The 23,718-nt window shown below is 43.2% G+C and overlaps 1 protein-coding gene across 4 annotated transcripts in view; it reads right to left on the bottom strand.

The window, feature by feature from the left end:
- Positions 1–23,718, bottom strand: part of canx (calnexin) — a 49,152-nt gene that overhangs the window by 10,287 nt on the left and 15,147 nt on the right. For all 4 annotated transcript variants that reach the window (XM_078231792.1, XM_078231793.1, XM_078231795.1 and 1 more), the window contains exons 2-12: positions 22,859–23,026; positions 18,662–18,735; positions 14,448–14,506; positions 13,939–14,080; positions 11,903–11,984; positions 9,781–9,973; positions 8,930–9,119; positions 4,015–4,128; positions 3,501–3,657; positions 2,666–2,881; positions 998–1,117 (exon numbers count right to left, since the gene is read on the bottom strand). In XM_078231792.1, coding sequence (XP_078087918.1) covers positions 998–1,117; positions 2,666–2,881; positions 3,501–3,657; positions 4,015–4,128; positions 8,930–9,119; positions 9,781–9,973; positions 11,903–11,984; positions 13,939–14,080; positions 14,448–14,506; positions 18,662–18,735; positions 22,859–23,023 — 1,512 coding nt within the window. In that variant the 5' untranslated portion in view covers positions 23,024–23,026. The remainder of the gene's footprint in view (positions 1–997; positions 1,118–2,665; positions 2,882–3,500; positions 3,658–4,014; positions 4,129–8,929; positions 9,120–9,780; positions 9,974–11,902; positions 11,985–13,938; positions 14,081–14,447; positions 14,507–18,661; positions 18,736–22,858; positions 23,027–23,718) is intronic.

A 23,718-nucleotide genomic window follows, 5' to 3' on the forward strand; every position in this document is an offset into this window, starting at 1 on the left:
CAGACCTCCAAAGCAGTGGATTGTAAAAACAAAATCCATTCTTGGGATATGGGCATCGCTGGCTGGGCCAGCATTTATTGCCCTGTCATAATTGCCCTTGAACAGAGTTGCGTGCTGTGCCATTTCAGAGAGTTAACCACATCGTCATGGATCTGGAGTCATATGCAGGCCAGACCAGGTAAGGACAGCAGATTTCCTTCACTAAAGGGCATTAGTGAACCGGATGGGTTTTTATGACAATCAACAATGGTTTTATGTCATCATTAGACTTTTGTTTAAAAAACTGAATTAAAATTTCACCATCTGCCATAGTGGGATTCGAACCTGTCCCTCCATGACATACCCCGAGTGTCTGGATTACTAGTCCAAAGACAATAAGACTGCCTCCTTGTGGAAAATAGTTTCTATCTATCCCATCAGCTGCTCTTAATATCCAGTAGTCAAGGCAAATCTCACTCTTTGACTTCATAGAATCCCTACAGTGCAGGAGGCCATTCGGCCCATCGAGTCTGCACTGACCACAATCCCACCCAGGCCCTATCCCCATAACCTCATGCATTTACCTTAGTCAGTCCCCCTGACACTAAGGACCAATTTACATGGCCAATCTACCTAACCTGCACATCTTTAGAATGTTCCACAGAATCCCTACAATGCAGGAGGCCACCACTCGGCCCATCGAGTCAGCACCAAATCCCCGACAGAGGATCCCACCCAGGCCCTCCCCCCACCCCATCCTCCTCAGTAAAACAGCAGGAACCAGAAAGCAACTGACCCTGGCCGAGCCCCTCACCCCTCTTGACCATCTTTGAAGGCTTTCCACCTCGGAAAGCCTTGGCACCAGGCATTAGAAAGGCAGCCCATGATCATGGAAGCCCAATAGTGCACCTACTGCCACACTGGTGAAGCAGGTAATTTCGAAAGAGCTGGTTTAACAAGTTTGAAAATACTGCACTCGTCAGCTGCAACAACCCAGTTTTATGGGAGATGTTCCTACCTTTCCGGTGCAGCAGAACACGATAACCAGGAACACGGGCAAGGCGATGATGAGGATGTACACAATCCAAAGCCAGGGGCGTTCTTCAGCTGCTGACATCAACTGCCCAACTACTCCTGACTGCAAACCAAACGCACGTATTAAGCAGCTGGTTTATTAGATCGTTTTGGACATGAGCATGCAGTAACTTGTTCACTGCTTCCTCTCTATACAAATACTAAATTAGTACTTTGCTTTTAACTCGGGGTCATCTACTGGGTTTCTATTATCTTTTTACAACATTGGTTCTTGATTTTTTTTTTTAAAGAAACCATGATTAGCATAAAAATTAGCCGTGGATTCTTTCTACTCCTATTTGGAATAAAATTATTTGTAATTAAATGCTCCAGTGTCAAAGCGAAAAACAGATGAAAGAGTGAGAGTAAGGAAAGGATTTTGCATTTCTAAAACATCATTCACAACCTCAGAATGTCCTGAAGCACTTCACAGACAACAAAGTACTTTTGAAGTGCGGTCACTGTTGCAATGTAGGAAGTTGCTGCGCACAAATTTCTGCTACAAACAGCGATGTGATGACGGATCAGATTATCTTTTCATTTTTGTGCGATGTTGGTTGCTAGATACCAGGGGTCCTCTGCTGCTTTTCTTCAAGATAATGGCTAAGGACAGAGGTTTGGGGGGGGGGGGGGGGGGTCTCGGTCTAATGTCTCATTTGAAAAGATGGCACCTCAGTCAGTGTAACACCCTCCTCTGATTTTACACGTGGGTCTCAAACCCACAACCTTCAGGCTCAGAGACAAGTCTTCCACCCACTGAGTCACAGCCGAATAGTTACTTCGCATGGGATTCTCAGCCCTCACCTCAAGAGATTCAGGCAAGATTCACCACTTGTAACAAGATAAACAGTTAACAGCAGAGTAGGCCATACAACCCCTCAGGTCTGCTCCACCACTCAACAAGATCACAGCCGATCTTCTACCTCAGCGCCATTCCTCGCCCTACCCGCATATCACTTTATTCCCCTCGCATCCAAAAATCTATCCATCCAGGCCTGAATTTACTGAACATTCTGTGATATAGTGAATTCCAAAGATTCACAATTCTCCGAGTGAAGAAACTTCTCAACTCAGTCCTAACTGGGCGACTCCTGGTTCTGGATTCTGTAGCTAAGAGAAACCATTTCTCAGCTTATTGCCTGCTAAAAAAAGGATACATTGGCCTGGGCGGAGGTGGGAAGAGGGGAGAGAGAGAGCAGCATTAAAAAAAATTCAAGGTATTAAAGGGGAAAAGATAGGGTAGTTGGAGATAGTGTTTGTGTTGTTTTGGAGAATTAAATTTTTTAAAAAAAAACTAGGGCTCCCATTCATAAGTTGTGTCTTTTGGGAGGGAAATTAAGAAACATTGCTACATGCGAAAGGCTGGTAGCAGTTTGGAACTCTCTTCCGCTAACAGCAGTTGATGCTGGGCCAAATTGTTAATTTAAAATCAGGGTTTGATCTGTTAATCAGAAGGGTACGAAGGTACATTGGGCAGAGGCAGGTCATAGATCAGCCATGCCCTTACTGAATGGTAAACAGGTTCATGCATCTTAATATCCCCCCCCCTCACACATTCCTCAGTCTCGGAATTTGAATGTGATAGTAAAACCATCCTAGATTTTGCCCTTACCTCAGCAGCCCCCTCAGCTGTTCTCTTGAGACCCCAGCCATCACTTGTCCACTGTTCAACTACTGCCTTGTCAGAGCAAACAATGAAGTTATCAAAGAAGATATCAGATGTCATTGACCACAGCTCCAAACCAATAGCACCGATAGGAGTCATCTTGAATGGATGCAGATCCTCAAAGTAGTCTGGGTTGGAAATCTTCCTTGGTTTCCAGACTCCCTAAAATCAGGAAGTTAATAGGATTAAATTCTTCACAAAATTACCAGAAACGGATATCAAGATTGGGATCGAAATCCCATCACCACAAAATGAGCGAACATTTAGAATTCAAAACCAGTTGCAACTCTGTAAAGTGTGTTGCTCACTCTAACCAACAATTAATATCATGATTCATATCTTAGAACAGAGGAAAGGCTGCAGGAAAATTAAATAGGAGCATTCACAATAGTTTTGACAACAGTAAAGAAAAACTGTTACCAGCAAGAACCAGTAGAGCTTTTAAAATAAAGATAGTCAGAAGCTTTTGGGGGGGGGGGGGGGGGGGGGGGGGAGTCAATTACTAGGGGGCACAGGTTTAAGGTGCGAGGGGCAAGGTTTAAAGGAGATGTACGAGGCAAGTTTTTTTTTGCACAGAGGGTGGTGATACGATAGTGAGTTTTAAGGGGCGTCTGGACAAATACATGAATAGGATGGGAAGAGAGAGATATGGTCCCCGGAAGGGTAGGGGGTTTTAGTTAAGTTGGGCAGCATGGTCGGTGCAAGCTTGGAGGGCCGAAGGGCCTGTTCCTGTGCTGTAATTTTCTTTGTTCTAAAGGAACTTTGCCCACTTTAACATTACCTGGTAGTTGGGGTTGTCAATCATTGGAGCCTTCCATTTCCCTTTGTGATCTGGATTATCGATCATTGGTACTTTCCAAGGCCCACACCCAGGAGCATTTTCACACTTGGGGTTGGCTACTTGAGGAGCCTCCCACTCACCATCCATTTCCTCATCCCTACAGAGACCCAGTGAGAAAAAAGTGTTATTACCAGCAAAGGCTTTACTGCTATTCACAACCAAAACATTTCATCAGCCATTCTATAGGGCAACAGCTTCATCAATATTATCACAGCCAATGAATGGCCCACGATGGGGAAGCGTGCATACTTCCCCATTCTCCTGCTGTATAAACTCACACACCTCAAAACGAACATACAAAACAGATAACCACCAACCCATCTCTCAAGCCCCAAAATCCCCCCCACCAGAAAACACAAACACTCCTCCCTCTTCCCCAAGAGCTCCATAAACCAGCAATTATTATTCTGCTAGATGCACAGCTTACAAAGACAGCTAAATTAATTAAACCTACCAATCCTCCGGTTTTTCTGCATCAGGGTCAGAAATATACTCGGGCTCGTCATCAAGCCAGCCTTCAGGCTTGGCCGCATTTTCATCAAGAATCTTAGCCGGAGCATCTTCATCCCTGCCAATGGGAGAACATTAGAAACCGTTAGCAGACATGGAGGATTTTCTGCATCCCACAAGAGCGGGAAATGTGGCATGCGGTAGGTGCAATCTCAATATCCCAATAATGGGTTGCAGAGGATGTCAGTGACGTGTTTGTATGTATCAAGCCTCATGCTGACTTGCAGCAGGTCCATACTTTCATGCCATGCATGTCATACACACTACGAATACACATTAGTGCAAAACATTTAAATTACATCCTACCTTAAAGTCAGCAACACGTGAGAATCTTGTTCATGTTTGTTAGCTATCGGTTTTATGCAACTGTGTGTAAAGTCTGTGCTTTTCGTCATCTAACTCGACAGCTAAAGGGGAAGGGGTGTCAGAGAATGAACTCTTGCATGGAGGTGGGTCACGGGAATGGAAGAGTGAAGTGAGAAGGAGTGGTGGGAGCAGTCAATCAAGGTAAAAAAAATACTCAAATGAAGGCTGGTGTCATTACTGTCCGAATGAGTGCCTATCTTAAGGTGTTGGCTGACAGACACCTTTCAAGGCTTTGAGTTGCCTACAACACCTGAAATACCTGACCGAGTGCAATCTCGGATAATGTCCTTTACAATGGTATGGAGGGCCAGCTGAGCCTGCGAGTTCAACCGTGTCCCACAGAGTAGAGAGTACAACACTGGACTCAAACATGAACATTTACTAAGGAGTGAACAAAATCACACAACATTGTTTCTTCCACAATTAAAGGAAATGTCCCTTGTAACCATCAATGTGATCCAACTGTGAGGTGTGTCAGTACATTTAACTCTTGGACTAAGCTAGACCCGACAGATATCCAAGATGAACATTCCAGTAAAGTGAAACCATGTGAAATATCTACAAGTGAAATTTAAATTTGAAAAAACACTCCTATCACCGTTTTGCTCTCAAGTCTCATGTTAACAGCAATTGAGTTGGTCAGGAAAGCTTTAGCTGTTGACGGAGAACCTTCCTGTTTGTCCAGAAGGCTCTTTTGTAACTTGCCCATAAGCTGCAGCATTGTCAGCAGACGGTGGGTTTCACCACTGAAAAGGATCCCCTGCCACTTAGAATCATAGAGATTCACAGCATGGAAACAGGCCCTTCGGTCCAACTTGTCCATGCCACCTTTCTTTTTTTTTAAAACCCCTAAGCTAGTCCAAATTGCCCGCATTTGGCCCATATCCCTCTATACCCATCCTACCCATGTAACTGTCGAAACGCTTTTTAAAAGACAAAATTGTACCCTCCTCTACTACCACCTCTGGCAGCTTGTTCTAGACACTCACCATCCTCTGTGAGAAAACCCTTTTGAATCTTTCCCTATCTCTCCTTAAACCTATGCCCTCTAGTTTTAGACTCCCCTACCTTTGGGAAAAGATGTTGACTATCTAGCTGATCGATGCCCCTCATTATTTTATAGACTTCTATAAGATCACCCCTCGGCCTTCTACGCTCCAGAGGAAAAAGTCCCAGTCTATCCAGCCTCTCCTTATAACCCAAACCATCAAGTCCCGGTAGCATCCTAGTAAATCTTTTCTGCATTCTTTCTAGTTTAATAATATCCTTTCTATAATAGGGTGACCAGAACAGTACACAGTATTCCAAGTGTGGCCTTACCAATGTCTTGTACAACTTCAACAAGACGCCCTAACTCCTGTGTTCAATATTTGGACCAATGAAACCAAGCATGAAACCAAGACTTGCTCGCAAAAGTCTCCCATATATGTCATCAGAACTTTAAATGCTAATTGCAATTGCGTGGGGAATGGGAAAAGAAAGATCACTTCTGGTGATGTCTTCAGGAATGCTACACTGCTAACCAAATCACTCATAGTCCCAATAGCACAAGTGGTGTCTCACCACTCCTGTCCAGGAAAAACTCTGGTGACGGCCCAAATACCATTAGGTTCCAGAGCCATTGGGATGATGATGTACAAGAGAAAGGCAAATCAGGTGTTCATTTCACAATTCCAAGCTTGTGCTTTAAAAGCCCGCGAACTGTAGGAAGAGGAGGAGAAATCCCAGAGGTTTGGAGGGAAGACAGATTGAGATGTGTAAGGAATTCCACAGTTGGTAAGGGAGGTGAGGAGCTCCATAGGGAAGAGGCAGCTGAGAAAAAGGATTAAGGAGGTCCCCAGGGAAGAGGGGGATGAGAGGGGATTATTTCCACAGCCTAAAGGCCCAGGGAAGGAATTGCACAATTGACTCAATTTCAATGAGTATGTAGGGAGCGCATCACACAAGGCTTTCTCCAGTATCAGTATGAACAATGGTATATATTGACAAATACTTTCCCCAATGTTGCAACTTTGCATGGCTGGTTCCAAGAAGACAAGCCCATTGCTCACAACCTCGGGATGTCCCACAGTACTTTGACACTGTGTAGTCACTGTTGTAATGCAGGATGTGCAGCAGTCAATTTGTGCCCATCAAATCTTTGCAAACTGTAAAATGATGCTTCCTATACATTGTCACCAGACAGGATAGATGATGGTTTAACCTTTCATCCAAAAAGATGGCACCTGGCAGCCTAGCACTCCCACAGTTCTGCTCCCAAACATTGGCCTGGGATTATTTGCCCAAGTCTCTGGAGTGGGGCTTGAACATACAACCTTCTGACATGGAGACAAGGCAGCTATCCACTGAGCCAAAACTGGCATCGTAGAAATTAACACACAATAATCAATATGAACTTAATTTTACAGCATTTCAGTTGACCATACTACACACTTTAATTCCACCAAGGCATATTGAACACATTAATCAAACTGAACATTTATAACCAGTTTCGACTGAACTACCTATCATTCACCTGATCTATTGTGTTCATAAATACAAGATCAATGCAACACCCAAACTTTAATACAATTGGCAGAACAACTAGGGTAAAATAAGAATTCTTTAGAAAAACGTGCAGGTAGTTGAGATGATCTGGAACGTGCTGTCTGTAGAAGTAGATTCAACAGTAATTTTTTAAAAAGGGGAACTGGAGAAATCTCTGAAATTGTCAGGCCATGTGGGGAATGAGAGAGTAGGGCAAATCGGATTGCTTTATTTGAAAAGCACAAGGACACGTGAAAGGCCTCGACAGACCATAAGCCAATTCACTAAGGAAGCTGCGTAAATTCTAGAACACAAGATAATACCAGCATTCTGATGACTGCATAAATTATTTACAATTTTGGTGTCACCAGAACTTTTGGGAAACATGCCAGCCCAGCAATTCGATGAAGAAAACTTGGGAGGAAACCTCAACACTAGGGCTCAGCAGAACTGATAAACACTCCACAGCCCAACTGTTCAGCTCATTTATAAATATTATTTAAGCCCACAGAATTATAATACGCCGTTTAAATGAAAATTAAATTGAAAAATCTGTCCGTCTGTTGTACTACAGGCCAATTATGTGGAAGTGTGAATCAGCCACAATGGATTGCTTTTCCATTTGATAAGCACAATAAAACACAAAGTGTGCACCATTCTACAAGGAGGATGAAAGGGTACAGAAGGGATCACAAATAATTTCAAACCTAACTATTTTTGTAGTTCATTGCAGCCTATAGCAAAGATGGTCAAAAAAAACCAGCGAAGAAATTTTAGAAAGGTCCAGGTAATACAGATGAAAGATTACCATAAAATGAGGCAGGATAGAAATATCATGGTTATAGATATAAAAAAAGACTAGATCAGATATCAGGGGAGGTAATGGCCTAGTGGTATAATTGCTAGACTATTAATCCAGAAACTCAGTTTATGTTCTGGGGACCTGGGTTCGAATCCTGCCATAGCAGTTGGTGGAATTTGAGTTCAATTTTAAAAACATCTGGAATTTAGGAATCGACTGACGACCATGAAACCATTGTCGATTGTCGGAAAAATCCATCTGGTTCACCAATGTCCTTTAGGGAAGGAAATCTGCCGTCCTTACCCTGGTCTGGCCTACATGTGACTCCAGAGCCACAGCAATGTGGTCGATTCTCAACTGCCCTCTGAACAAGGGCAACCAGGGATGGGCAATAAACATTGGCCAGCCAGCGACGCCCATGTCCCACAAATGCTTAAAAAAAAGTAAAAGGACTTGCATTTGACACCACCCCAGGACATCCCAAGTGCTTTGCAGCCAATGGGATACTTCTTGAAGCAAATGTATTTGTTGAAAAGCAGCCAACTTTCACAAACCAAAGTCCCAGTGTGACAATAACCCCCAAATGTCATGAAAAACACCATTCTAAATCCAACTCTTCCTTTTTTTCTCTTCCTCTATAATACAAGATTTATATAGCACCTTTAATATAGTAAAATGTCCCCAGGTGTTCCAGAGGAATGTTAATCATGCAAATTTCAACACCAAGCCATAAGGAAACATTAGCTTGGTCAAAGAATTAAGGAACTTAAAATGAGGAGTGGCAGAGGGGTTTAGGGAGAGAATTCCAGAAAACAAGGATAGGAATTTATTAATTGTTGTAGTTGGAGCCATTATAGGTCAGAAAGCACAGGGATGGTGCGCGAGTGGGGCTTGTTAAGATGTCGTCAACAGAGTTTTTGGATGAGCACATGCTGGACGGAAGGCCAGCAAGAGAGCACTGAAAGATAATCTAGAGACAACAAAGGCATGGATGAGGGTTTCATCAGCAGAGGAGCGATGATGTTACAGAGATGGCATCATGTGCTCTTGACAAGGAAGTGGGTGAGACAGGAAGGGTTGTGAATGGTCTGGTTTGGAACTTGTGGACAAGAACAATGTATTTGGCCTTCCCAATGCGAAGCTCTCAATTGACCAAGTTACTCACCAGTCATCAGGTTTCATTGCATCAGGGTCAGCAATCTTTGGTCTCTCATCCCAGTCTTCTGGTTTCTGGTCATCTGGATCTTCAATTTCTTTTGGAGGGTTAACAGGAGGAGTCATGTCTACCAAAAGGTTGCCACTGTTGACAACAGTTTGGTCAATCAGGACTTGGAAGGAGTTGTCAGGATTGAGCACTACCATAGGAAGAAGCAAAAAACAGTTAATTTAATGTGTGCTTAATTTAATTTGTTTTCCCATTTGTCACTCTGCATTCTCCAGCAAAGCAATAGTCCGCACTGTCCCCATCAGCCATTACTTGACTCTGGGTCTTTGCAGGAGATCAATGTAACCAGTAACAGAAACCTCAGTCTGTTCCCTTAAACTATTTTCCATAAATCCCCAAAATCCACTCAGATAGAATTGCCATCAATTATTGCCAAATAAAATTAATACCAGAGAAAGATTAACCAGGCCTCAGCAATACAATTGCATTGGAACCATTCCACCAGTTTCAGTTACATATTGCAGAGTTACTATATGCCTGACAACATTTCAATTTTAAAATGTGTTGTCTGTGTTTTCAATTCCCTCCATAGCCCTTGCACATTCCCTCCTCCATATCTACCCCCTCCCCAACCAACTGATTTCTGTAACCTGCTCCAGCCCTACAACCTACCGAGCCAATATTTAATTGCTAAACCAGCATAGTTAAAAATCTGAGAATGACATAATTTTGCTGCCTGTAGGAGCTTGCTACGTGCAAATTGGCTGCTACATTTCCCCCAATAGAGCAGAAGTTTCAAATGGCGAGGGCAGAGCTGCTGATTAAACAGGTTAGTTTCGGTTTAGCAGTACCTAGTGAGTAGAGATGGGTCTTCTTGTCAGTGTAATAGCCTTTGAGGTCCACATCCGAACGCTTTGCATGTTTCTCCTCGTACTGTCCGGTTTTGGGGTTCTTGTGCCTGAAGATGAAGTGGAGTTTGTAATCTTCGCCACACTTGTCTGGGCCAAACATGATAGTGTACGGAGTTTTGTCATAAAATTTCTCCTATGAAGCAAAGTCAAGTAATCAGATCAGATTTTGTTAACTATCAACCAAATCTGTTGCAATCAGAGATAAATCTTGCTCAGAAGCCCATGAATATGATTATGAAATGAAGGGATTGAAGAACCATGAATTCATCACCCTCTCCAAAACATAGTTAGATAAGGAGAGGTTGATTGCTCCTGGAAACTTGACCGAAAAAAAAGAAAAATCCACATTGTGGTATCAAGTAAATACACACTCGCCAGTACAAAACACTCCCTTAGACCACAAGTACCAACAGACCAGCCATTGCAATGGAGAGGCAATGAGTGGCTCCCACTGTTAATCAATTCCCCATGCATTACATGGTAGCAGCCAGTAGCCTTTGTGCATGTTGGACTGCTTAATACAACAAAAGCCGAATGCCTTACTGAGCCAGAATCATTTAGATGCATTGACTTGCACACAATAAATGGCATGGTACCAAAATGTACACACCAAGATGATCTAGGGGTTGGTGACAAGTAAAACCCAGTTAAGCAAAATTTCAAATACAAATCACAAAACATTTGCTTACCACTTGAGACACTGATTCCAAACTAATTCCAGTAATAAAGTTTTACTACACTACCGCTGCACCTCCAACATTTCTTTATATACTTCTGTTCACCCAAAAAACACAACATCACAAAGTGCTTTACAATTAGTTAAGCTGAAGGAGAGAGACATTTTTTGTCGAAGTTTTTCATCTTGCACTCGTTTGGAAATGCGCAAGAATACAAGGGAAGGGCAAGGTGAAGCTCAACACGAGTGGTACTCACCACCAGCAGGATGCTGCTATACAGCCAAAAGCGCACACTGTCTACCATACGAATGGGAAATGTGGTATATGAATTTCAATGCCAATGTGATGACAGGTATGTAGACTGTAAGTCCCAAAGGTTAGCAGATCGTATTAAACAGCATGTCCCTTCCAGAATTCGCAACGGACAAGGTACAGACCGTAACTAACCAGACCATGCTTGCAAAACTCAAAACAGTATCTAATATTAGATGCTACACTTGGACAACATTTGCTAAATAATCCTCAGTGTGCTAAGAATTACCCTGAGGACCAATTTAAGATTGTCAGTTGGCCTCAGTGTGGTACATTTGCATGTCCTGCAAGCTACATACATTAATACACAGGGCCCTGTTCTTTCCAGACAGAAAGAATGTGTACACACATTGTCCCTGTTTCAGCTAAACAATCACTGGTTCATTCCTCAATAATGCCTTGACCAGAGTCAAGCTGCCTAGTTTAAATGTTCAAATAATGCTTGGACGCTAACTGTCAGCATTCACCATGCAATCACTCCTACCACTCATAGTCCACTTGCCAGCCAATCAGTACTCTCTCGTCCTACAGTATAAAGTAGTCAATTTTCCTTGCACTGTATTCTTGCAAAATGTCAGATACATGAAAGACAAAAACCTTTGACAAAATGCGTAGTGTTTTTTTCAGGAATACTACCAAATGACTAGTTAGTTATGCATTAAGTGCTGCTACTGAGCATAATAAATTCCCATAAACAACAACAAGATAGTTACCAGATTACCTAGTTGGGGGATATTTTAGGCTACTGGCAAGAACTGCCCTACTTGTCTTTTTTTTTTTAAAAAAAGAGTGGCTGTGGGATCATTTAAATATTCACCCGAGGGGGTAAATGGGCCTTGGTTTAACATCTCACTTGAAAGACACTATCTCTGACTGTGCAGCACTCCCTCAGTACCACACTGTGGTGTGCCTTCCATTTGGTTCACAACACCAGACTTAAAAGTCTGACCCACACATTTTAAATTGACAACATGAAGATAACACTCAGCTACAGAGATATTCCAGCAGCAAGTACAGATAGGAGTACTGGCTATTTCCAGCAGAGACAGACAGTGAAACAAAAGGTCACTCACCAGAACTACGTCTTTGGTTTTCGAAAGTAGCTTAATATATGCCCCGCCACATTCAATTCCACTCTGAAAATTCACTTCATACCTAAAAAACGTAATTTATTTCGGAAAAACAAAAAACAAGATTTCAAGTTGAAAGATTTACTTCAAACTAAACTAAAGGGTCACGAAGGACAAATAATTTACAACAAACAAGTTGCAAGCCTAACATTTGCACAAGGTCACAGTGACACAGACTCTGAACATCGTCCACTTACAGAAATAAAGAGGATTTATAAAAATTAATTTGGTGTGGGTAGGGGGATGTCTGAAATTGGGATCACACCTGCATAATCTTTGACACAGTAAGACGTTTAACAACACCAGGTTAAAGTCCAACAGGTTTATTTGGTAGCAAAAGCCACACAAGCTTTCAGAGCTCTAAGCCCCTTCTTCAGGTGAGTGGGTGTTTCTTAAAGACTTGATTAGTTGTAAGTATTCGCATTCCAACCATTATTCATGTAAATTGAGTCTGTGTCTTTATAAGCTCTGTTTGTGAACAGAATTCCCACTCACCTGAAGAAGGGGCTTAGAGCTCCGAAAGCTTGTGTGGCTTTTGCTACCAAACAAACCTGTTGGACTTTAACCTGGTGTTGTTAAACTTCTTACTGTGTTTACCCCAGTCCAACGCCGGCATCTCCACATCATAATCTTTGACAGCCAGTGTATGCATCAAAAATGCCCAGGTCAGCCAGATACAAATGAAGTTCCTTATGATAATCGGACCTGCGGCAGAATTTGACCACAGGCGCCCTAATTGTGGGTGACTGGATAGCAGGGCAGGTCTCTAATGCTGCCAATGCAATCACAAGGCTGGCATCTCTTGATACCTCAGCAACACCACCGGAGAGAGAGTTTCTGCTGAGGTAAGCAGGAGACAGTTGTCTAGTGGGGATGTCACTGGACCAGTAATCCAGAGGCCCAGGCCAATGTTCTGGGAACACTGGTTCAAATCCCACCCTAGCAGCTGGTGGAATTTAAATTCAATTAACAAACATCTGGAATTGACAGCTAGTCTCAGTGAAGGTGACCATGAGTAAATAAAAGAGAATCTGTTTCCATGGCAGAATGATCATTAACTGGCAGGGTTGGGGGATGGATGGAGGACACAATTTTATGGTGATTCACTAACAAAAGAACTAAAAGGCAACATGAAAAACATTTTTCTTTTAATGACACTGAGTTATGATCTGGAATGATTAACGTAAAAGTATACTGGAAGCAGAGTCTATAGTAACTTTCAAAAGGTAATTGGATAAATACTCGAATGTACAAGAATATGAGGAAAGGATGCCAGGATCATTTGAATGGCTCCACCAAAGAGTTGGCACAAACACAATATGGGAAGGCGATGGCCTAGTAGTATTATCACTAGACTATTAATCCAGAAACTCAGCTCATGTTCTGGGGACCTGGATTCGAATCCCACCATGGCAGACGATGGAATTTGAATTCACTACAAGATATCTGAAATTAAAAATCTACTGATGACCATGAAACCAGTCTATTGCCGGAAAAACCCATCTGGTTCACTAATGTCCTTTAGGGAAGGAAATCTGCTGTCCTTACCTGGTCTGGCCTACATGCAATTCCAGAGCCACAGCAATGTGGTTGACTCTCAATTGCCCCCAGGCAACTAGTGATGGGCAATAAATGCTGTCCAGCCAGCGACACCCATGTCCCACAAATGAATTTTTAAAAATTGGCCGAATGGCCTCCTCCTGTTTTGTATGACTATTCTTTTGACCGCAATTTGAAGTTTTAAAATTACTGTTTATGAGGGACTGTGGGGTCATAATGGGTTAGAATATGTATTCCATATCTGGGACTTGAACAGAAAGAATGGTGTTTCCGTATGTGCTGGTTTCAAAGGATTTTGGAGTAATAAATCCCACCACTGGGACAAAGTGAAAGCCCAGTCCAGGAATGACTGTCTACCAATCTAATGAATCATGCGTACATTTAAAAATAAACACACTTGGTAATTAGGGTACACTTACTGGATAAATAGTGGCTTGTTGTCAAACACGAATGGCTGATCGAGTAAAGCTGCAATTGCGTGATGCTTAGCACGAGATTTGAGAACCAGCCCCTTGTCCCCATGAAGTTTAGTGTCTTTCATTTCTTCCACCTCCCACTTTCCTGAAGAAAAACAGACAAGAATTTCATTTCATGCAATTATAAATTTACCAACCCCCAATATGAATACTCTGCCACACCCTCACCTAATATCCCAAGTAACTCTCCCCAATACCCTTTCAGTACAAGGAACATTTTATCATCACTTAGAAATACACAACTGCTAGGACTTGCGTGAGGCAGGTTCTTCCCCTCCTCACGTTCTCCCCAATGCGCTGGCTCCTGCAAATTTTTACCATTCCAGCTCCAGTTTGTTCTTCACACTCTCCAAGGTCAATTTATACTTCCCGAGGTGTGACAACTCAAATTGGCTGCATACGTTATAAAAATGGTGAACACACACGCAAAAAAAAAGATAAAATGGTCTCACCATCGTATTTCGCAATATCTTCATCAGCATCTTCCTTTTTAGCTTTCGACATGACCCAGCTGCGTGGCAAAAAGATCAATAGCAATACATCAAACAACAATAGACAATCAAAATTCAAAACCATACATCTGTTCACACAGACTTTTAAAATTTCATTCATGACATATAGGCATCGCTAGCAAGGCCATTTGTTGCCTATTCATAATTATCCTTAGAAACATAAATAAGAGTAGGCCATTCAGCCCTTCGTGCCTACTCTGCCATTCAATATGATCACGGCCAATCCCCTCTCACAATGCTGTACTCCCATGCTCCCCCCATCAACCAGGATCATGTTGATAGGTGGAGCAGGCATGAAGGGCCAAATGGTCTACTCCCGTTCTTATTTTTTTAATGTTTATTTAATTGACTGTAAATCACTTTGGGATATCTTAATGGTTCTTTTCTGGAATGTCACTCGCCAATCTTCTTGTACTTCCATTCCGCACATTTTTTAAAAGAAAAAGATTATGAAGGGTAGCTTTGGAGTAGATTTCATTTTGCTAAACAGTGATTAGTTAGCTTTAGTCACAGTAGCAAGGACACTGCAGCTATTGAACTTAGGAGGAAACCAGTTTCTCAAGCTTGCTGTACCATTCATTTAGATCTAATTGTACTTTAACTCCATCTACCTTTTTGACTCTGTAAATCATGATATCCTTACCCAACGAAAGTTCATCAACTTAGTTGTTCAGTTGACACTCAGCCTCAACATCCTTTTAGGGAGGAGTGAGTGAGAGAGTTCCACTCCTTTGTGCATGAAGCACTGATGGACAATGGCCCAGTTCTCATTTTAAAGTCTATAGCCCCTTGTTCTGGGCTCCCCCAGCAGAGTAACAGTTTCTCTCCATCTACACTACTAACTCCTTTAATCACCTTCAACACTTAATCTTCCATACTTGAGGGATCACAGAAGAAGCACTCAAAAAATGAAGGGATCGAAGGATTTGATAATGACGAGATATGACATAAATTTGGAATATGCGCACTGGAAAAGTAATGGTTGAGACGCGATTTTGAAGATTCTTTAAAGGGGATTAGATAACGTCGACCACAATCAGCTGTTTCACCTTCTCCAGAGCAGTAGAACCAGAGGCAATGCCAAAGCCTGAAGGGGTTAAATTCAAAATTAATGTGCAGAATTATCTCGAGAGTGAGATTGGGCAATGCAACAGGCTCCCTAGGAAGATGGTGGAAGCAGATTGTATTGATTCATTGAAATCCAAAATAGGTTTCTTACAAACAATATTTGAGGATACCATATGATCCTTAGACAGCACCTTCCAAACCTACGGCCACTTTCATTTAGAAGGACAAGGGCAGCAGATACATGGGAACACCATCACTTGCAAGTTCCCCTCCAAGCCGCTCACCATCCTGACTTGGAAATATACCACCGTTCCTTCACAGTCACTGGGTTAAAATCCTGGAATTCCCTCCCTAACAGCATTGTGGACAAACCCACAGAACGTGGACTGCAGCGATTCAAGACGACAGCTCACCACCACCTTCTCGAGACCAACCAGGGATGGGTAATAAATGCTGGCCAGCCAGCACTGCAAATGTCCCAGGAATTAATTTTAAAAAGTGACTATTTTGAGACACAACTTGAGTGTAGCATTCTCGGAAAAACCATAGACTTTAGACCTATGGTTCACTAAGCTCTCGCTTGCATCTGTTGTAGGTAGATTGACTAATCACAGTAATCAATGTCTCTATTAGTGTGGTATCACATAACAGGGAAGACAGTAGCACAAATGCCACTGGACTGGTAATCCAGAAGCCCAGGCTAACGCTCTGGGGACATGGGCTCAAATCCCACTACGACAATGATAAAATCGGAAATATCAACTCGTCTCAGTAATGGTGACCATGACAACTATCCTTGGTGAGCTAAATGGATTTTATGACGAATCAATGTAGAACCAGAGGACACTGCCAAAGCCTGAAGGGGTTAAATTCAAAATTAATGTGCAGAATTATTATCTCGAGAGAGAGAGAGATTGGGCAATGCAACAGGCTCCCTAGGAAGATGGTGGAAGCAGATTGTATTGATTCATTGAAATCCAAAATTCGGGGCGGCACGGTAGCACAGTGGTTAGCACTGCTGCTTTACAGCTCCAGGGACCTGGGTTCGAATCCCGGCTTGGGTCGCTGTCTGTGTGGAGTTTGCACATTCTCCCCATGTCTGCGTGAGTTTCCTCCGGGTGCTCCGGTTTCCTCCCACAGGCCAAAGATGTGCGGGCTAGGTTGATGGGCAATTCTAAATTGCCCCTTAGTGTCCCGGGATGCATAGGTTAGAGGGGTTAGTGGGTAAATATGTAGGGATATGTGGATAGGGCCTGGGTGGGACTGTGGTTGGTGCAGACTCGATGGGCCGAATGGCCTCTTTCTGCACTGTAGGATTCTATTAGCAACATTCTATTAATGTCCTCTAGGGGAGGAAATCTGCCGTCCTTACCTGGCCTGGCCTATGTGTGACTCCAGAGCCACAGCAATATGGTTGACTCTCAGCTGCCCTCTGAGAAAGCCACTCAGTTCAAGGGCAAGTAGGGATGGGCAAAAGGCTGGCCTTGCCAGCGACTGCCACAGCCCATGAAAGAATAAGGGGGAAAAAAATCTCATGACCACCAGGATGGCAGGGAGAAAATCCCAATGCACCCTGGCCTTTTCCATTCTAGCAAATCCTAGCCTGTGTGTGAAAGGGGTGAAAACGTTCACGCTCCAAAATACTGTGCTGAAGTGATAGATCTCTGAGCACTAAATGAATCAAGGAATTATAGGGGAGAGGTGGAAAGTGGAGCCAATGGAGCAAATTACACGGTGGAGCAAGCTCAACATGGCTTCACGTGCAGGAACCTCAGACAAAGGAGAGAAATGGCCTGCACTGCGATTGTCATCAGTTCACATCGGGTCAGGTTGTGCTAATATTTCAGGCTCATTCTACAGGGACACTGCTGCTGCAGGAAACTGTCACAAATGCAGGCCCTCAGTGAAGCAGCTGAACAGGAAGTTGTTTTGATGTGTACATCAAACTGGATACATGACATCATCTAGAAAAGGGATTAAGCGATTTTCAGAGACAGTCAGGTGGTACGAGGCAGGAGCTCAGCGAATGCGCTGCGTCTCAATCAGCAAATAGCCAAAACAAAGGTAAGCTGATAATAATCAACAGGATTCCCAAAGGATCCATTGTGACTCGCTGCAAATACGCCCTAACCCATCATCTGCTAGTGGAATAAACGGGTTGTTTACCAACAATTACTTTTAATATAGAAACCAATGAAGGCGGCATTATTCTAATCTGTTCATCTTGAAAACACTGCAAATAAAGCTTATGATCCAATTTGCAAAGACAATGACATATTTACACTCCTACATTACAACAAAGCAGAAAAAAAACATTTAACTTGTTGTAAAATGCACTATACAAAGTCCTATTTTTTGCCTTTCATGAGCTCAGTCCTGAAATGTTTTACATTTTATAAGTAGTTGGCACAAAACGCAATGTTTCTCTTCACTGCCCCCATATTAAAAAAGTGTTGACGATATTAGCCCAGTCTGCTAGAGACAAAATCCCTTGTTCTTCAATAATGCCATATGATTTTGTATGTCCAACTGAAAAGGGCAGAGACAGTGAAGGAACAGCGATTTCTTTCCGAGTCAGGATAGTACGTGCTTGGAGGGGAACTCGCAAGTGGTGTTCCCAAGTGTCCACTGCCCTCGTCCTTCTATGTAGTAGAGGTCACGGGTTAGGAACGTGCTATCAAAAGGAGGCTCGGCAGGTTGCTCCAGTGCATTTGGTCTACGATATACTCTGCTGCCACTCTGTATCAGCCTAGGTTGCATCTGGAGTGATATATCAACCCAAAACCTCCTGACAGAGGCATGAGTGTGCTATCCACTGAGCTATGGCAACAAGAAAGGCAAGATAGGACCATCAGGCCCACCTGTACTTTCCTTATCCATTAGATGGGTGGTTTGTCTTTGACTGACGCAGATGCAATGGGCCGAATGGCCTTGTTCTGTGCTGTATGACTATGATGTCACGACTATGCTAACCCGTGCAACAAATCAGTGCATCATCTATGAAGCAGTTTCCTCCAACTGCCACTATAGATACCTGGAGGATACGGCCCTCAGTCCCCAATGTTATTTCAGCGTAGCGTTCTTACCCTTCCAGAGTGCCTTTATCAAACGATTCTGCAAAATTTACTTGTCCGATTGGAACGGGAGCTCTGTACGTGACCTGCAAAGCAACAGACAGAATAAATATGGGCTTCACTTTAGAAAGTCAGTACTACATTTACAGCTGGAAAAGTACAAAGTTGCAACATTGGGTCTACTATACGCACACCTTGACCCCTGATTGAAACACAATCCAATTCGGAAAGCACTCGGCATTCCCTGCTGAATCCTGCAGACACACTGCCACCTGCCCCATCCTGAAACATTAGTTCATGCTCTCAGTTGCTGAAATAAAGGAGATTTCAAAAACCCTTCAAAACTATTGCAGTGTTTTTATTTTTTTTTTTAAATCTTTAACTCCATTCTTCAATCATATTTCAGGCTCATCTGGCACAAGGACATCACTTTTCATAGGCCAATATCAATCAAATCCACATCCCTTTCCAGGAAAGAAATGTAGCAGGTGCAATCTCAGATTCGTAGCTTTTGAAACTCCAGATACTTTCATGTAGCGGCCAAATCTCCTCCTAGTTAAGTCCTGCACGATTTATAGGGGAGGTGTGGGACTCTGATTTTACAAAGCAGAGTAAGAAGTTTAACAACACCAGGTTAAAGTCCAACAGGTTTATTTGGTAGCAAAAGCCACACAAGCTTTCGAGGCTCTGAGCCCCTTCTTCAGGTGAGTGGGAATTCTGTTCACAAACAGAACTTATAAGACACAGACTCAATTTACATGAATAATGGTTGGAATGCGAATACTTACAACTAATCCAGTCTTTAAGAAACAAAACAATGGGAGTGGAGAGAGCATCAAGACAGGCTAAAAAGATGTGTATTGTCTCCAGACAAGACAGCCAGTGAAACTCTGCAGGTCCACGCAACTGTGGGAGTTACAAATAGTGTGACATAAATTCTGATTCTAGGATCGCATGATAAAGACTCAGGAGGAAAAAAGCAGAAATATTTATGTGAAATAGTGTGACATAAACCCAATATCCCGGTTGAGGCCGTCCTTGTGTGTGCGGAACCTGGCTATCAGTTTCTGCTCCGCGACTCTGCGCTGTCGTGTGTCGCGAAGGCCGCCTTGGAGAACGCTTACCCGAATATCAGAGGCCGAATGCCCGTGACCGCTGAAGTGCTCCCCAACAGGAAGAGAACAGTCTTGCCTGGTGATTGTCGAGCGGTGTCTAGACTCATTGATCAACAGTTCCAACGCGCCACAGCGAAAAACCGCACCGACCTCCTCAGAAGACAAACACGGGACACAGTGGACAGAGTACCCTTCGTTGTCCAGTACTTCCCCGGAGCGGAGAAGCTACGGCATCTCCTCCGGAGCCTTCAACATGTCATTAATGAAGACGAACATCTCGCCAAGGCCATCCCCACACCCCCACTTCTTGCCTTCAAACAACCGCACAACCTCAAACAGACCATTGTCCGCAGCAAACTACCCAGCCTTCAGGAGAACAGTGACCAAGACACCACACAACCCTGCCACAGCAACCTCTGCAAGACGTGCCGGATCATCGACACAGATGCCATCATCTCACGTGAGAACACCATCCACCAGGTACACGGTACATACTCTTGCAACTCGGCCAACGTTGTCTACCTGATACGCTGCAAGAAAGGATGTCCCGAGGCATGGTACATTGGGGAAACTATGCAGACGCTGCGACAACGGATGAATGAACACCGCTCGACAATCACCAGGCAAGACTGTTCTCTTCCTGTTGGGGAGCACTTCAGCGGTCACGGGCATTCGGCCTCTGATATTCGGGTAAGCGTTCTCCAAGGCGGCCTTCGCGGCACACGACAGCGCAGAGTCGCGGAGCAGAAACTGATAGCCAGGTTCCGCACGCACAAGGACGGCCTCAACCGGGATATTGGGTTTATGTCACACTATTTCACATAAATATTTCTGCTTTTTTCCTCCTGAGTCTTTATCATGCGATCCTAGAATCAGAATTTATGTCACACTATTTGTAACTCCCACAGTTGCGTGGACCTGCAGAGTTTCACTGGCTGTCTTGTCTGGAGACAATACACATCTTTTTAGCCTGTCTTGATGCTCTCTCCACTCCCATTGTTTTGTTTCTTAAAGACTGGATTAGTTGTAAGTATTCGCATTCCAACCATTATTCATGTAAATTGAGTCTGTGTCTTATAAGTTCTGTTTGTGAACAGAATTCCCACTCACCTGAAGAAGGGGCTCAGAGCCTCGAAAGCTTGTGTGGCTTTTGCTACCAAATAAACCTGTTGGACTTTAACCTGGTGTTGTTAAACTTCTTACTGTGTTTACCCCAGTCCAACGCCGGCATCTCCACATCATGACTACCATAGACTTTACAAAGCAGTCCATTTCTTATCCAATTTTTGGACACTTTAAAGTTCTGAACTTCACCTTTCAGTGATGGGATGAGAGAGAAACAAAAAGAAATGAAAAGGAAAAGTCCCTCTTTCAACCTCAGAATGCCTCATGGCACTTTACAGCAAGGCAAGTACTTTTGGAAAGGCAGTAACTGTAGGAACTGAGGCAATTACACGACAACACCAGAATTAGGAGTCGGCCATATGGTCTCTCTCTGATATGCTCCATCATTCAATAAGATCATGCTGGTTTCTCTACAACTCCATTTGCCAGCCCTGTCCTTGTACCCCTCAGGATTTTGTTTTTTTCTACATTTCAGCAACATCACCTTTTAATATTCTAAACTCCAAAGATATGCGCTTCTGCTGCCCAATGTGTGTGTGGGGAAAGCGCCCACCCACAAACAGCACGGAGATAGAATGACCATGTAACGGGCAGACTTCCAACTCAAAATTGGGCTCAGGCGCACAATGTTTTTACAATAGGCAGTGATCTCTAATACCAGCCAGACGGATTGAAAATGTCACTCATCAGTTTCAGGGATGTTGGTTGAGCGAGTAACTATTGCCCTGGACAAAGTCTGCGCATCAGCCCATGCCAACTGCAATGATCCAGTGCTCTCAGGAGTATTATACTGAGAGTTAAATTAATGCCTCCGGTGTTCAGCTTTTATTTCAAGTTTCCAGCGTCTGCATTATTTTGCTTTTAGTTTCTCCTACCAATTCAAACTTTCCCTCCTCTCAAATGGTGCAAATGCACTCCTGCGTAAATTTAAACCATAACAAAAAGCAAGAAAGTTACATTAAACCTCAAAACCACTGGTCAAGCCCCAGCTGGAGTACTGTGTCCAGTTCTGGACAACACACTTTAAGGAGAATGTCATAGACATCGGAAAGGGTGCAGAGGACATTTACTAGAATTAAAAAGTTTAATTATGTGGACAAATGGGAAATGGTAGGATAATTCCTACTTAGGACAGCAAAAGCTCAGGGGAGATTGAATGGAGTTGTTCAGATTCATGAAGGGTTTGATGGCGTGGCAGAAGGCTCAGAAGCCGGAGGACACAGATAGCGACTGGCGAAAGAACCAGAGTGTTTTATTCTGTCCAAATAAATAATATGTTCTAAGGATTTGAATGTTCTTTCAATAAGATTCTGAAGGGTGTTGACAGAGTGGACGTGGAGAGAATGTTTCCTCTTGTCTTAGAATCTAGAACTAGGCATATTTTTTTTTTTTAAAAACAGATCGCTCATTTAAGACAGGCGAGGAGAATTGTTTTTCTCTCAGGAACTTTCTTCCTCAAAAGGCAGTGGAAGCAGAATCTTTGAATATTTTTAAGGCAGAGCTAGATAGATTCTTGATTAACAAGGGGCTGAAAGGTTATCGAGGGTAGGCAGGAATGTGGGGTTGAAACTACAATCAGATTAGCCATGATCTTATAGAATGCTGGAGCAGGCTCGAGGGGCTGAGTGGTCTACTCCTAATTTGCATGTTTGTCTGCAAAAGGATGGTGGAAGCAGATTAAAACGGAACTGGATATTTAGTCGCGAAGGAAAATACTTCAGGGCTACAAGAAAAGAACTGGGGAAGTGGCATTAATTCTTTAATCTGTTTGAAAGAGCCAGCACAGACACTATGGGCTGAAGAGCCTCCTTGTGCTTTTTGAGGCTACACTTATCTGGGATCACAAGTGAAGACTGGATATTCAAACATGATATGCAGGGGGAAGATTTCCAAATATCAACAGGTAGAAAAACCCCAGGTCATTTCCAGAATACCACATTTAATCTAAAGAACACTGGCCAATTCTCACCTTAGGTGGTGGTGGAGCTGTTGGTGCCGAGTCACTTTCTATAGGACTTTCATCATCTTCATCTTCAACAATATCAGCATCAGCATCATCATCATCTTGATCTTGAGCATGGACTACAGCAGTGCCAAATAGCAGCGCCAACATCAACCACAGCTTCATCTCCATTTCCTGGGAATTAAATTAAAGAAGCTTCAAATTTCCTCCAAATCTTTTTTTCTTAATTTTACCAAGCACAAGGAATGTCAATGTGTTAAAAGAGGGACATGAGAACTCCATCCGTACCAGTCAAGGGATAAACAAGGAATATCATTGCATCATTACAGCTTTGTCAATCCGAATAGCTTTTGCACAAGGTTTTTTTTAAAAAAAGAGCCCAAACTCTCGCTCTCCTCCACACCCCAGCAGCCTCCCAATCTCTGCGAAGCCGTTACAGGTTCCTGTACAGTGCTCAAATGCACAAGTCACTGTGCAAGAACCTGACTCACCTGATGAAGGAGCAGTGTTCTAAAGCTCGTGATTCCAAATAAACCTGTTGGACTTTAACCCGGTGTTGTGAGACTTCTTACTGTGCCCACCCCAGTCCAACGCCGGCATCTCCACATCATGACTATGCAAGAAGGGCAAGAGAATTGAACCTGCAAATTCTAGGCCATTAATAATAAATGCGTATGTGACCAGAGACTGAACATTTGGATAAATATGAACTGATCAAAGAGGCAACATTGGCAGCTGCGCACTCGATGGCCTTGGCCTGAAGCCCTGGAATTCCCTTCCATACCCCTCCCTAAGATACTCCTTCAAACCTCTCTTTGATCATCTGTCCCAATATCTTAGCTCAGATGTCTATGGATGTTATTTAT

Source organism: Mustelus asterias, chromosome 16 (assembly GCF_964213995.1).
Source record: "Mustelus asterias chromosome 16, sMusAst1.hap1.1, whole genome shotgun sequence".
Lineage (NCBI taxonomy): Eukaryota > Metazoa > Chordata > Chondrichthyes > Carcharhiniformes > Triakidae > Mustelus > Mustelus asterias.